The sequence below is a fragment of the Micromesistius poutassou genome (assembly GCF_964030765.1).
Source record: "Micromesistius poutassou genome assembly, chromosome: 8".
NCBI lineage: Eukaryota > Metazoa > Chordata > Actinopteri > Gadiformes > Gadidae > Micromesistius > Micromesistius poutassou.
The window spans coordinates 15,559,710-15,574,633 of record NC_140278.1 but is presented as its reverse complement, the minus strand read 5'-3'; the positions used below and the strand labels follow the sequence as shown (position 1 = coordinate 15,574,633).

General features: G+C 46.9%; 2 protein-coding genes across 2 annotated transcripts in view; both read left to right on the top strand.

Annotated features, from left to right (window-relative positions):
• Positions 1 to 3,048, top strand: part of mtmr11 (myotubularin related protein 11) — a 24,564-nt gene extending 21,516 nt beyond the window's left edge. The window contains exon 12 of the mRNA XM_084471931.1: positions 391 to 3,048. Within this exon, the coding sequence (XP_084328057.1) occupies positions 391 to 897 (507 nt within the window). The 3' untranslated portion in view covers positions 898 to 3,048. The remainder of the gene's footprint in view (positions 1 to 390) is intronic.
• A 3,400-nt stretch (positions 3,049 to 6,448) lies between these two features.
• zc3h12aa (zinc finger CCCH-type containing 12Aa) lies at positions 6,449 to 14,571 on the top strand. The gene is made up of 7 exons (XM_084472381.1): positions 6,449 to 6,563; positions 7,036 to 7,560; positions 8,636 to 8,775; positions 10,689 to 10,923; positions 11,150 to 11,256; positions 11,829 to 12,730; positions 13,152 to 14,571. Exons 2-7 carry the CDS (start codon positions 7,091 to 7,093, stop codon positions 13,245 to 13,247), a joined length of 1,950 nt encoding a protein of 649 aa, XP_084328507.1. The 5' UTR covers positions 6,449 to 6,563; positions 7,036 to 7,090; the 3' UTR covers positions 13,248 to 14,571.
• The last annotated feature ends 353 nt before the right edge of the window (positions 14,572 to 14,924 follow it).

Sequence of the window (14,924 nt, the reverse complement as noted above, 5' to 3'; positions counted from 1 at the left end):
TATTTGGGACGTGTCTCAGCAGGTCTGTAGATGATGCTTAATGACAAGTTGTTGATGCACACATCATTGTGTTTGTAACACGCACACTTTGTATCACATTGGATGGATCGGAAACTTTTAAGGCAAGTGTGTTCAACTCCCAGTTGAAAGGCTCTGTTGATATCTGCCTGTAGCCACCTTTGAGCAAGGCCCCTAACCCCATCCTGTACCTTATTAAGGTGTCTCTCTAACCATTGTGTGATGTCCAAATTTCACTTAGCAGACAAATGGCCTAATTCCTTCATGTTTTGTGCATGCATATCAGAAGTTTACCATTTTCACCTACTGATCATTGTTGTCATCATCATCACCACGGTGATGGTGACCTGTGCGTCTCCTCTCTCACTCCAGGCGTTCTCCCACCCGGTCTCCTCCAACCACGCCCACCCGGTGCTGCGTCTGGCCCGGGAGGTGCAGCAGCTCCGCGACCAGCTGGCCCTGGCCTCCGCCTCCTCCTCCTCCACCACCTCCAGCACCGCCTCCACCATCAACAAACCCCCACCGCCTCGCCACCGCCGGCCCGACGCCAACCTCAACCAGAACACCAACAACGGCACCTTCCTGTTCCCTGCCCCGCGGGCCCAGGCCCTGGGGGGGACCCGCGCGGTGCCTCTCGCTCCCACCTCCTCCACCAGCACCTCCAACCCCAAGACCTCCAGGGTTGACCCCTCCTCCTCCTCCTCCTCCTCCTCCTCGTCTGCCGCCCATAAGGACCACCCCACCGCCGGCGGCAGCACCAAACACACCTTCCTCTTCGGACCCCCGGCGTCGTCGGCGCAGGACGCCCGCGCCGAGCCGCGCTACTACCCCAACAACGCCAAGCTGCCACACGGCAACAGGCCGCCCATTGGCTCCTGAGAGCTCTGCCCGCCCCACTGTTGGTTCTCAGCTTCCCCCGCCCTCCCCACTGAGCTCTTATATTGAAGGGCTGATCCCGGGACCCGCCCTTGCACTCTGAGATGGACCAATCACAGTGGAGTGGCGAGGAGGTTCCTCAGAGACCTGGTTGTCAGGGGCGACAGTAGGAGGGGACTTGGTTGAAGGGTTTTGACAGGAGCGATGGAGGCACCCTGACTCGTATATCTGAGGTGTTCAAGAGTTGGACGACAACAACTACTTTGTTTATGAATTTTCACAGAATTTCAAGTTATCAGTATTTAATTCATGCTAATTGTATCTGTATTGTAGAAAAGCTAATACCAAGAAGAATTATGGGCAGAAAATCTGTTATTATACACAAGCTGATTGAGTCCTCAGTCACATGAATTTTATAAGTTGACTATATCCTCTAGTCACTCAGACCTTTACAATATCATAACAAAGGGAAGCTGGCCGCTGCCCTGCTCAAAGGCCCTGTCAAGCCCATCCTCCTAAGACTGTCGATGGAAACTTCACGGCAGGTATGGAGATCGTTATGGATTAACAGGTGATCCCCTGACCCCTAGCACTGACCCCTGGCACCTCATGAGGCTTCTGTACAGCACCTCCTGACCGGTACAAATATGATGCGTTGCAACCTTCTCGTTTACACTCGTGAGTGCAGAGTGCAGGACAGACTGTACAGAGAGCACAGCGGACACAAACCAGGCCGAACACGCAGGTGCTCAGTGTGCTCTCCAGGAAAACAGTCCAGTGAGCTGAAATCTAGAATTTAGGGCATGAGAGCTATTCTGGTCCTGTTTTCACATCTCTCCACGCACGCCCGCCGGCAGCGCGCACAAGGGGTTTAAATTCAGCCCTGTGTCACAAAGAAATCCTCTGCGGCACGATGGGCACACCAATGGCTGAATTCTTCAGGACTGTTCAGTATTAGAAGATATATATATATATATATATATATATGAGATGGTCGAAACTATGTATTTAATTTCAAATTATGGTGTGTGTGAGAATCCAGCTTTCATCTATTCACTTTTGCTATTTAAGTATTTTTACTGGTTAACTTGACATGTTAACAGCTGTGTGGCCGTTGAGATTACGAATGGGCTGTATGTTCTGCTTCCTGTTGGGGAAAATGGCAACTTCCTGTGAAACACCATAGCTCTTGATAGCATCTCATGTATTCTAGTGCTAATTCCCATGATGCATTAGACATGGTTACATTATGTACCAGGTTTGAGGTGCTCAAGTTAAGGCATCGGGCAGAACTGGTCAGATTAGGTTTTAGGCTATAGTTACGTTTAAGTATTAGGTTAGAGAGTGACGGTTTACTTTAGGCAAGCATTTGGTTTGTTCATTCCAGTCTAAGGGTCTTCTGGGAAAAGCAATGCATCATGGGAATAACCCCCCCCCCAGACAAGTCCATCTCACCTTACAAGGTACTCTCAAGAGGGAGACCAGTGTCTGAGCGCCTTTCCGTCATTAACATGGCCAATGTTAGCATGGCATTAGTATTCAGCAGACAAACGAGGCCAAAGAGGGCCTGCAAGGACCTGACTGCATTACAAAAATCAGGGAGGCTCAGTCCTTCCGTCTATGGCTGAAACCACAACAGGTTGTTCTGGTTGGACTGAGGGCATCGTGCACAACCACCCTCAGCCAGGCCTGTGAAGAAACCAATCTGAAATGTAGATATTAAACTATTAACATGCTTTGTTCTTGAGGTTATTATGTGGATGATGGAGGACGGCTGATTGCTGGCCTCCTCCTCAGCCCCCCCCCCCCCCGTGTCATTTCGGTACCTCAACACGATCTCAACCCTTTCTGAATTATTAAGCTGCTGTAAATATTCATTGTTGAAATATCAAGGTACGTTGATATCCGTTACCGGATCGGGATCTCCGGTATTGTGATGCCAATGAGTTTGCTTGTCTTCCATTAAGAAACATTCATCACTATTATTCAGTTGCATTGACCTTTAACATGGCGGTTCTCTGTATACAAGGGCTCTGTGACCCCATTATCAGCGCGGGCCTGAACCGTGGGCTACTTCAATGTTTTGATACAGATGTTTTGTCATTTGCCATATGTTCATACATTTCTAGCGACTTGCGATGACCCTGCTAAATAAATGGCATCAATTCCTAATCGCTCCGCCTCGTTTTTGAATGTCCAGCACAATTCATCCACAGCTCAAACTATTTTTTTAACAAAATAAATATGAACAATATGATCTGAAACCCTTTATAAGCAGAATGGCAAATACTCTGACAATAAGCATTAAAATCCACAAGTCAGTAAAATCAAGAAAAGAAAAAGTGCAAATGTTTAAACTTTCACAGAAAACAAGACATTGACTCGCAGAGTAACTGTTTGACAGCCTTAAATGTAAAAGATTCTCCACTTGGGTTGATGATCTAAGAACACGCATGTTAAACTCCTATGCATGTGTTAAAGGGCCCCTATTTGACTACCAGGCGGAACATTGGTTAGCCATTACAATATTACCTACGCTCTCAACCACTAAGTGTCCACCTGGCTGTGTGACGATAGATCTACACACCAGCCTACCCAGTGGACCGTACCAACTGGTAGGCTGACCTATCATACATCCAGGGGACATTATGAAATGGCTCCCCAGCATCATACCTGTGGGTAAAGCAGGGGCCCCTTCAGTGTACCGAGGAGCTCCACGGCCTCTCAGTAATGACAGGGATCTCCGTTTGGCGGAGGACACCAGAACAACAGCCACGGACAACAGATGTGCAGATAATCCGAAGGATTCCCTGCCCGGCGGTTTACAATCATACAGAATAGCCTCCGATTAGCCAGCCCTGATGCCCTGCCTGCGGGGGGGACCCGTCTGTCAGTCCATCCAGTGCAGCCAAAAAACATCAGACTTTGGTATCAGGGTACCTAGTTACCATGGCGACGGCGAGGATACATGTAGGCGCAATAGAGGAGGGTGCGGACGGGCAGTCACAACAATGTAGCTGCGGGAGAGCAACCCCCCTCCCCCCCCTTACATTCCAGCTATCGGACGTGTCCATCAGCTACAATCATCAGCCATAGGAACGCGGCTAGCAGGCGCGCTCAGTCTCCGTGGCCTGAAGGACGCTGTAGGGCCCGTAGAAGCAGCCCGAGTGGGCCCCGGGCCCCAGCCCAACCAGCTGGCGGATGGACTTGCACATGGGACAGGGGTAGTCGGAGAGGCCCTCGATGTCCTCGAAGGCCTTGTTGACGATGTGGTCGGTGCAGGCAGTGCAGTACAGGTGGCCGCAGGACAGGCGCTTGAGGTGGGCGTCGTAGGAGATGCAGTTCTGGCAGTGGGGCAACTCGGGCCCCAGGGACAGGGACCCTGTCAGGGAGCTGCTGCCCAGGCTGCCGGCCCGGCTGGAGCCCAGCTTTGTGGGAGACCTGATTGGGAGGGAGGGGGGGGAGAGAGAGGGGTGGATGAGTGGAGTAGGGGGTGACATAGCACTTCTCAAAGACGACCTATTCGAATCGGTCTCTCTGCCAAAGTTTGCATGTGAGGGAAGGATATGAGAGCAAACGTTTGTCGGTTATTTATTTGGCATGTCGTAGCCTATTGACCGTTAAATGTTTAGTTGAGTTTAAAGGTAAGATTTAAACATGCAAAAAAAAAATATTTTCTGCTATGCTCTGTGGAGGATGTACTTAATGTGAGCGGGAAAATCAGCAAAAAAAGGTGCCTGTGACTATGAATTTGAACTGAATATTAGCCGCATTATTAAAGTCAGTGCCGTGAACAGAATGTGGAATGGGTTCATTGGACCCCTGACTAGACGTGGCGTTAATGAGCAACACAAAGCCGTTGCTTTATACTAATTCAAAGCCCAGTTGTCATAACAACTGAATTGAACCGATAGCCCTTATTCCTTCATCATTCCAGCCTATATAAATCCCATTAAAGCTACCATTAACACTGACCGCGGTTAGTAATAATTCGGGTTGTTTTACCTTAATTAATTCAACAACAAATCCATGTCTAACGTTACATAATCCACAGGGCTATTGGTGCGTACCCCCAACCATTATCCAATATGAAATTATCTTAGCCTATTTGTGAAAAGTAGGCTACGGCCAACACGACAGGAAACATCATTCTGATCATACCTCGAAGTTGAATCCTTAAAACAGTCGAAGCTGAAGGCAGCTAAGATTCTCCAGAACAGATCCATGCCACTGCATCTCATGGTCCTCCAGCCAACACTGGATTCACCTGGCGTCTACGGCACGCTCCCCTCGCCTCGCTCATATTGAAGGACAATAAAATAGTATTTTGTTGCTGCCGGGCTCAAAAGCCTCGTTTAAATGTATTGCATATGACAAAGTAGGCCTACCGCAAGAAGGCAGATGATCTACGCACGTAAACAAAGCATCAGCCATTCATCACCTTCGAGGCATGTGTAGCGAATGGCGGGATGATCAATCAACCACTCGATAGATCGCTCCGCCATCCACGCACCTCGAGCTCAGATCCGCGGGCGCGTGGAGACGGAACTGAACGTAGGAGGCGCAGCTGCGCCAATTACTGCGCGTCAATCAGTGGGCGCCTGACTCCACTTCACCAATGAGCTACAACTGGAGCACATGCTTTACCTCCCCTTGTTGTATTCCTACAATATTCCTAGTCATTGTGACTCGATACGATTTTTAAAATATATATTTATTTTTATAAACGAACCAAATTAATGTGTATCCACGATGCTTAATTTGTGATTATGCACCAAATGACCACTTAGTGGCGACATAACTTGTATATCCAAGATAAGTGATTAATACCTAGGAGCCCCTACCGACAGGATCATTCTGAAAGGTTATAGGTCATTTGTCCCCCGGGGAGGTCGACCTGGGAGGATGTGTCCATGCATCGTTGACAAGCAGGTGAAGCCCGTCAGTAAAATGGGCCAACGTAAATAGATCATTTTGAAATAAACAAGGGGTTGTTTGAAGTGGCTCACACACACACACACACACACACACACACACACACACACACACACACACACACACACACACACACACATCCACATCTAAATTGTCTAAGTTATTATTTAAATGGGTCCGAACGTTCAAGCTGACTATCTTGTAAAAAACAAGTAGAAAACCTCAACCCCACAACCACGACAATGTGAAAAAACAATGTCAGGGACACGTTAACGTGTGTCCAGGGATGACATCTAGCGGGCAAATATATCATCGCAAGAGTGCTAGAATAGGCACTTTGCGTTTCATTTTTTAAAGAAATGGCAATATGCAATTTTAATACACACTCAAAAAAAAGTCCTCAGGTGACACAATTGAACCGAGGCCCAACGTGCCAATTAGAGGTGTTGACAGTCAAAGACATGGCTACAACGAGTGTCGCTTTGTTTTTTAAAGCCGCAGGCACATGGGCCTACTTTGACTGCTCTCAGTTATATGCAAATGTTGGTGCGTTTCAGAGGACGGAAAGAGGGAGGAACTTGCTAAAGTCTACTGTACGTGTCACCACTTGTGATCAATGGGACGCGGAAAGAGGCTGCTGAAGTTGACTTCGATACTGTCTCCTGCTTATATAACTCAAGGTTTTAACTCGCCGCGGCGTCCCGTATCCAGACGCTTACTTTTTCACCTGCCAGGTAAGTTTGCAAGGCGGTTTTCCGTGTTGTTATTACGTGTTCGGTCGGCAGTGTTTGTAAAGCTGTGATAAGTGTCTCTTATACTTTGTACTCACTGTTCAGCGTTTCGCGTTGGATTCTGCTCTGCGGGACTAACGGTCTCGTTTGGTTTGGTTTGGTTTACCCTCAACAATGTGGCGACACTTTCTATGAATCGAGTACAAAATTTGACGTAGGCCTAGTTGCAAAAAAATGGACTGGTAACCTAAATGTTAGATCCGATCTGATTACAAACTATTAGTGGTTATTAGGCTATATAGCATGTAAGATAGATAGATAGATAAGACTTTATTGTCTGTTGTAATTGTAATTGTAATTGATATGGAATCCAGCATAAATTTCAAAAGCTGCTACTTGAAGTTTGTCTTTGGTTAAAACGTTCAAACGTTGTACTCGCATTAAGGTTAACGCAGTTTTGCCCCCCTCTGTCCAGCGGATATCAGAGGAGGGGTTAAAGGTGACTCCCAACGGAACACAGGCAGCCTCCTATGCTCCTGAACCGAGGACAGCAGCAGACCAGAGCCCCCCGATACGGCACCATGACGCAGCCTGGGTCGGTCCAAGCACTCCCCCCGGATCAACGGGAGGAGGGAGACCCGCTGCGGCTGGACTTCTTCAGGAAGCTGGGGTTCTCCCCGGGGGAGGTTCACGCCACGCTGCAGCGGCTGGGCCCCAGCACCGACACCAACTCTGTCCTTGGGGAGCTGGTGGGGAACAAGACCCACCATCAGGCCAGGCGCTCCTCCTCCCCTGGTGTAGCGGACGCAGACCAGAGGTCCGCCGCGGGGCAGAGGGACACGGTGGGGCCCGGGGGGCGTCCTGGTAGTAGGGCGGCGTTGGGGGGTCCCGTATCGACACCCTCTCCTCCCCCTCCTCCTCCCCCCTCAGAGGAGGAAGGGGGTGAAGAGGAGGACGAGCTGAAGGCCGTGGTCATCGACGGCAGCAATGTCGCCATGAGGTGAACTCAACTTTCCAACTTTAAATTCATTCATTCGGGTTTGGGTCATTGCAGCGTCCATCGTTGTGTGGTGCACGCTGCCATGGCAACAATGTCAAGCAACACTGTATATACATATATATATATATTTTAATTTATATTTTATTTTATCAATATCACTGTGCTTACAACAGCATCAGTAAAATAATGAAAGGTATCCAGGCTCATGTACAATTCTTATCAAAGCAAAAATAACTTGTTTCTAAATAATCTAAGTTGTTTTTGAAAACACCTATTCTCTATGAAAAGGCGAGTTCCTCTTCAATCGCCTCAGAGGCAGCATGTTCAGTAGAGCAAAGCTCAGCAGAAGTTGTGACTTATTTTTATCACTGTCTGCGTTTCCCTGTGTTGAGTCCATTGCCTTCCTTTCTACGTTGAAGGATCAACACTCAGAGACAAAGACCCACCTTACTAACATCTATTCTAAACCACCCCGGGCTGTTGAATGGTCAAACCCACATGGGACTGCAACAAGCCAAGGGCTGAACATCAGTCCCACCATCCAGGGCGTGAGCGGTCGTGCCTGTGCGTGTTCAGCATAAGGTTTCTTCCACAGTATGCAAATCCTGAGCACACACCCCCCCCTCCAAACATCGTCTGTTGTAAGAAGCAGAGCCGTTCTGCTCAGTCTCCCATTACGTGACTGATCCCTCGCTCCCTCGAAGGGGGAATGTGTCTTCCAGGGACGGACTTAATATGCACAAATAAGGGTTTATGACTGAAGAATATAGTCACTGTGGGAATATTTACCAAAGCCTGGGTTTTTCGTATTAACAAAGGTGGAAGGTGGCCTAAGCTTGTGTCATCCGTGGTTATTCTCCAGAGATCCTCCCAAGATGTGTTAGATATTGTTTGTGAGCAGATATTGAAATCCTTCAACTATTTACCTGTGACCCAGCCACCACAGAAGCTGACTCACATCAATTCATTTCATTGACACCGGTCCTCCGGTTTTGAGAAGTCTGTAAACACTGCCGAGAACAATTAATTTCCTTTCAATTGAATAATTGCCCCTCCTTCTTTTGTTTCTTTTTAGTCACGGAAACAAGGAAGTGTTTTCCTGCCAGGGTATCCTGTTAGCCGTCAACTACTTCCTGCTCAGAGGACACTCCACTATCACCGTGTTCGTCCCTTCTTGGCGCAAGGAGCAGCCTCGTCCCGACGCACAGATTACAGGTGAGGATGCCCAACGTCCCCCCCCCCCCCCCCCCCCACATTTCCCACAATCCCCACAATGCACGCAGTTTTCTGTGGTTTCTACGGTATCAGATGACATGTGGCTCCATGGGAAAGTTTCATGCCGGACGTTGATGTGTGTGACACCAGTATGCGATGCAGAGTGTGCGCTCCAAACAGAGGAGCTTAGCCTGGATCTGCCAACATGGACGTCCACACAGGTCCGCTATGGTGTGTTTTGTGGCATATTTGTGGGCGCAGACCCCATGCTGACCTGTGTTTGGCATGGCTGGACTAAGACCCGGGCTTTAGCCTCGCAACGACGACATTAAGGAACATTCTCAATGCAGGGTGTACATTGGACCCATAGTCTTATCTGCTGGAAGACTTCCCCATTGGGTTGTGCAGTTAAAATTGTGACATTACATTGCAGACAGAGTTCATTATAACTTAACACAGTGAATGTTGGCCATGCCCTTGCCTGCACACAGTACAAGCACATTCAGTACATTCCAGTCTTTAAAATCTATAATCTTACAATCTGTTAAAGGACAATTCCGGTATTTTGAAAATTGAGCCCCCTTTCTGGTTTGTCTAGGATGAAATAGAGTGGTTGACACTGAAATTTTGACTATTGGTCCTGTCTCGGGTATTAGGCTCATTTCAAATTGCCCCTGCCTGCTTCAGAATGTCTGTCAATGGGCCTTCACAAACCTGTTAAAACAACCCTAAACGTTTGTTTTCAGAAATGTGCAATTCACCGAGTGGTTAGTGGTGTTCGTTGATGTTCCAAATCAAGTATCCTAGCGAAATACAGTTCCTGGCGTGTTTTATTTAGCATTTGTAAATCCCATTGAAACGGAGACCGGAACCAGAAATGGTAATGGGGCTGTTTACGTTTGGTTGTCTTTTTGCTTGGTTCTCCGTATCAACAGTAGTGCTAGAACCGAGCGAAAAACCTACAACCAGCCCCTCTTTCCGTTTCCGGTCAACATACAATGAGTTCCAACAGAAATCAATGGATTTACAAAATGCCAAATAAAACATGACAGAAAATGTATTTCACTATGATACTTGATTTGGAATATCGACGACACGCACACACACACACACACACTAGAATGTAGGTAATTGACATAGAATGTACCATTGACCCAAGTGTGACCAGAGTCCAATGTGTACTGATACACATTAGACCTGTTTATGTCACGACAAAACACTTTCAAAACTGGGTTGGAGGCGGAGTTATCCATTTCTCTTGCTTCATTCCAGGAACTAAGGTTCAACTTCTGGGGAAAAAACCCACAAGGAAGCAAAGCTGTTTTATTTTTTTGACACGCCCAGCTTGGCAAACAGAGTGTTCCAGACTGTAAGACTCTGGGCTGCACTTGGTAATAATAGCTTCATATCTTTCTTCAAACGGCATCTACAACATGGTGATCATATGGGCTCTGGAATGAAATAATGAATTTATAAATCAATCGAATACGAGAGAATAATTCAAAACACAGCTTAAACAGAAGCCATATAGCCACTTGAAACCCATCAACAACTGATTGCGATGTTTAACGGGATAGAAAGAAAACTCATGACGCAGAGCACACACACGCATGCAGGTGCATTGTCCACAACCAACATGAACACTTGTTTGTTCTGATTACATAACGTCTCAAATATGCATTGTAGCCCGTTGCTCAGTTTCTGCGTGTGCACTATCAAGGGTTGAAAAAAAAACATCACACAGCCGACGGAAGAGGAACAATGCAACCTGAGCTACAGCAACACAAGACGCGTGACCAACTTTTAGAAGCACATGAAGAAGTACACAAGAGGATATGTGGAGATGTGTGGTGTAACAATGCATGATTGTGTGATGATGATGATGAATGATGACGATGACGACGATGTGTCAGACCAGTACATCCTGACCGAGCTGGAGAAGAGGAAGATCTTGGTGTTCACGCCGTCGCGCCGCGTCGGGGGGAAGCGGGTGGTCTGCTACGACGACCGCTTCATCGTGAAGCTGGCGTACGAGCTGGATGCCGTGATCGTGTCCAACGACACCTACCAGGACCTGCAGGCGGAGCGGCCCGAGTGGAGGAAGTGCATCGAGGAGCGCCTGCTCATGTACTCCTTCGTCAACGATAAGTAGGTTGTCAGCCGCGCCACGCCGGCTTGCTTTTCTCACGCTGTGGTTTGTTTTAAATTTTTATATTGAATTAAATATATATATATATATATATATATATATATATATATATATATATATAATATACTAAGCATTTCCTTTTTGTGTCTCTGTTCTGGTTTCAATATCAATTCCCCATTATTTCTTATGCAATCCTGCTTACTGCTTCCTGTTTCCTGTTTATAGGTTCATGCCCCCTGATGACCCTCTGGGGCGCCATGGGCCGAGCCTGGATAACTTCCTGAGGAAGAGGCCTCTGGTGTCTGAGCCCAACCGACCCCTCTGTCCTTATGGTACGACCCAACCAGAGACCCACACAGAGTGCTCTGTTCTCATTCTGATTCTCATTCTGGTCTGTACAGAACGGCTTGTAGCTAGGCCTCCTAGGAAAATATGTTATTACTTCATGTTTTAGTTTAAAGATGCAATCTTGAAGGTTTTCATGTGAATTCATGTCTGTTAAGTCACTGTCTATTGCCGAATTACGTAAGACAATGCTGATTGAGCCTATGGCCCACTGATGAAAGCCCTTGCATTTGCAGTTATATAAATGTCATGACCTGGTTGACGGTGGAGACACTGCTTGTTTATCTGGGGAAAAAGGACGGCAAAGAAAACCAAATGGAAATCTTTGAGTTTGCCACTTTAAAAAATAATCGAATTAATTCCCATCTCAATTATATTGTGAATCAGTTAAGAGATATTATTTTAGATTTGTAAAGCCATAAGCAGCTGGTGTTTTGGATTTTTTGATTGACAAATATCAATTATCATACCGAATGATTGAACCAATCTATGAATCCACCAATCATTACTACGCTATTAGACTTATTCCATATTCCTATTCATGTCCTGGTCCATGCAGATAAGAAGTGTACCTATGGCATCAAGTGTAAGTTCTACCATCCGGAGCGGGCCAACCAGGCCTACAGCTCCCTGGCCGACGAGCTGAGGGAGAAGGCCCGGATGTCCACTCCCAAACCCGAGAGGAAGTACCGGCCACTACCCAGGGGTACTCCCTGCATCCCGGGCCTGGCGTCCAACCCGCGCTCCCTGGACCTAGAGACCGAGCCCTGGCCGTCCCTGGTGCCCCGAGGCTCTACCAACCCTGCCAAGGTCACAGAGAACTTCCTGATCTGCCAGGAAGGTGGCAGGACAACCCAGAACCACACCTCTGCCACTTGGGCCCAGAAGGACTGGCCAGGCCCCACCTGTCCCTCCCACCACCCCAACTCGGGCCTGTCCCAGGACTCGGGCCTGGGCTCCTACGAAAGCCAGTTCTCAAGCGACGGCCACTCGCCGTGGTCAAGACCCCCGCGGCCCTCGGTGTATCTGGAGGGGCCCGGCCCCCGCTCCATGTGTGGGTGCTGCCCCCCTGCTGAGCCCTCCGCAGAATCCTACCCCCGCTGCTCCTCCTCCTCCTCCTCCTCCTCCGCTTCCATTCCCAAATACGACACCTTCCCGCCCTATGCATACCCTCCCAGCATGCACCAATACTACAGCCTGCCAGGGCACCCCCAGCAGAACAGACAGCAGAACCACAACCAGCAGCAGCAGCCAAAGTACTGGTCGGTACCCCACGAGGCCAGGGGGCCCTGCAGTCTCTCAGGGCCCCGGGTGGGTCCTTCCCAGCCCGGGGGCCCCAGCTGTGCTTACCGGGATCCCGTGTCTCATCCATGGGCACTGTCTCAGACGTGTTCGCCAGCCTTTGACCCAGATAGGCTCGATCTCCGCAAGAAACTGCAAGCCATCTTTAACCCCTATCAGGTAAAGTTCAAATTTCAGTATATATACAACTACACATGGTTTTTTATTGCCACCGTAAATTGATCTGTGGACAATCAAACTAATAATTCGTTATCTATATGTTGTTTATACATTTGAGCTAATATATTGCCAAAGATTTATCTTTATTCTGCCTTTGAACTTGGAATTGCACTGTTTCTGTTTCGGTGCTGTATAAACTGAATTGTTTATTGTAGTGTTGTTATGATAGTTACAAAACAGCAGCTACAAAATAGGCAATGGCCAACGACCAGCACTCGTTCAGGGTTGCTTACACATAGGCTGAGGGACATGACCTTGGGGATCGAACCCAGAACCTTTTCAGCTGGTTGTCAACCCACTAATCTACCCACTCGACTCTCCTGGACCCTGTATCAATACTATCTTGAACTTTTCCTGTCAGGTGGATGCAGTGATGGAAATGTTCCCACACCTCACGGATGCGCAGAAACTGGCAGCAGAGATCCTGAGGCTCAAAGCTCAGGGAGAGGTCTTTTGATCTTCTTCTCCAGATCCACCTCATAGATCCAGGTGACCTGTGATGACCTGTGATGACAGGTCAGTTCGGAGGTCCATCCATCGCTTAAAGATGGATGTAATTTAAATAAATCACAAAGGGCAATTTAGCCAAAATATTCTAATATATTTTTCTTACTGTATTCAAAATTAATCTGAGGTCTCAGGTCCTCCTCATTCATGTTCCTGTAACATGAATGTGTGTTTGAGTGTGTCACCAAATCTGTGTCGCATGGCATAGAATTTCAACCTTTTGGAGCAGTGTGTGTCCCCACGATTGCCAATCGAATCCACCCTAGCTTGCCCCACCCTCACATGCTATTTTAAACCCTTTTATACACCCTGAATGACGTTTCCTTGTGTGTTTAAGAGCTTTTTCTAGCTCTCACTCAAAAAGTCGAAACGCAACATCTACGAATGTTGTCTGTTTCTGTATGTCGTGGTAAACTGCCTGTGTATTTGTTTATTTATGTTTACATAGGGGACACGGTTGGATCTGTTCAGGATCTGGTTATTGTTTAATTATATGACACTTGAGTCAAGTTATCCATGTTTAGGATGAGATTGTGCTTCTGAACCACTCGTGCGTTTGGAGATTTGACTGTTGATGCATATTGTGTCTTGGCTGATGTTTATATTACTGTTTATTCCTCAAATGATGTATAAGATGTCTCTCTGTCCTCATAGCTAACATTGTCTGCTGTAAACATCTTTGTATCAAAATGTAACATGTACACTCTGATAGGAGGGTACATAGACACAGGGTGTGTTGCAGGATTAGCTGAACCAAGGATTTGCATTTTGGAGAGCAGAAGGAAGTTTTGCTGGAGGGGGAAATATTTTAAGTGTGATATTGTGCTGCCAGATGGTAATACTACACTTTAAAGCCTTTGATTTCTTGTGCCGTTCTGTTTTACTTTTTGATATGTATGTCCTTCTCTGTGTCCATTCCACACAGAGACCATTGTCAATATCAGAGATTTATGATAGAATGTAACATTTATGTAAAGATTATGCCCAGATATCATTATCGTAGATTTACCTATCAATAAAGGTTATGAGGTGTTCTAGGGCCATGGGACTAGTAACCATTGCATCCACTGAAGACCAGCATAAACTCATTCCGTTCAATGTTTTCCCTCAGAATAAACCTAATAATATTCTTGCTTAATTAGTATGGTGGATTGACCAATATTTTTAAGGGCCTCCGGTAGTTCCCGTCTTCAAGATCATGAATTATCACTTTATTCTTATTATTGGGAGTTAAAGTGAAAAGTGTATGCTTCAAGAAATAAAGTTGATGAACTGAAATAATTAAATATTGTGGTCTAAAATGATTGCTGCTTTGATTGATGGCCTGATTCTTTGTTAGTAAGTTACCTTTGGTTGCATAGACTTCCATTGTTGTTCAAAAGCTCATTGCACATAATTTGCTTTGGTCAGGTTTATGAATGAATTCAAATGGGAATGGAGTGATGTCTAGGTTTCACACAAGGATGTTCTAGGTTGCGGATATGCTGGTGTTTCCCACAAGGAAACCTAGAATACTCGCACGCCTCTGGCATTGCCATAAGGAAGTATCTTGTAATGATTTACTTTATTGACAAGGCAGTAAACCACTTCCTGAAAAAAGCTCCACCACAACAAGGCAATGTGTAAA

Excerpts from the sequence above, each read along its gene's own strand:
- zc3h12aa (XM_084472381.1), top strand. The coding sequence starts at position 7,091 with ATGCTCCTGAACCGAGGACAGCAGCAGACCAGAGCCCCCCGATACGGC. Across the intron at positions 10,924-11,149 it reads TACTCCTTCGTCAACGATAA|GTTCATGCCCCCTGATGACC; the intron begins GTAGGTTGTCAG and ends TCCTGTTTATAG. Across the intron at positions 12,731-13,151 it reads CCATCTTTAACCCCTATCAG|GTGGATGCAGTGATGGAAAT; the intron begins GTAAAGTTCAAA and ends TTTTCCTGTCAG.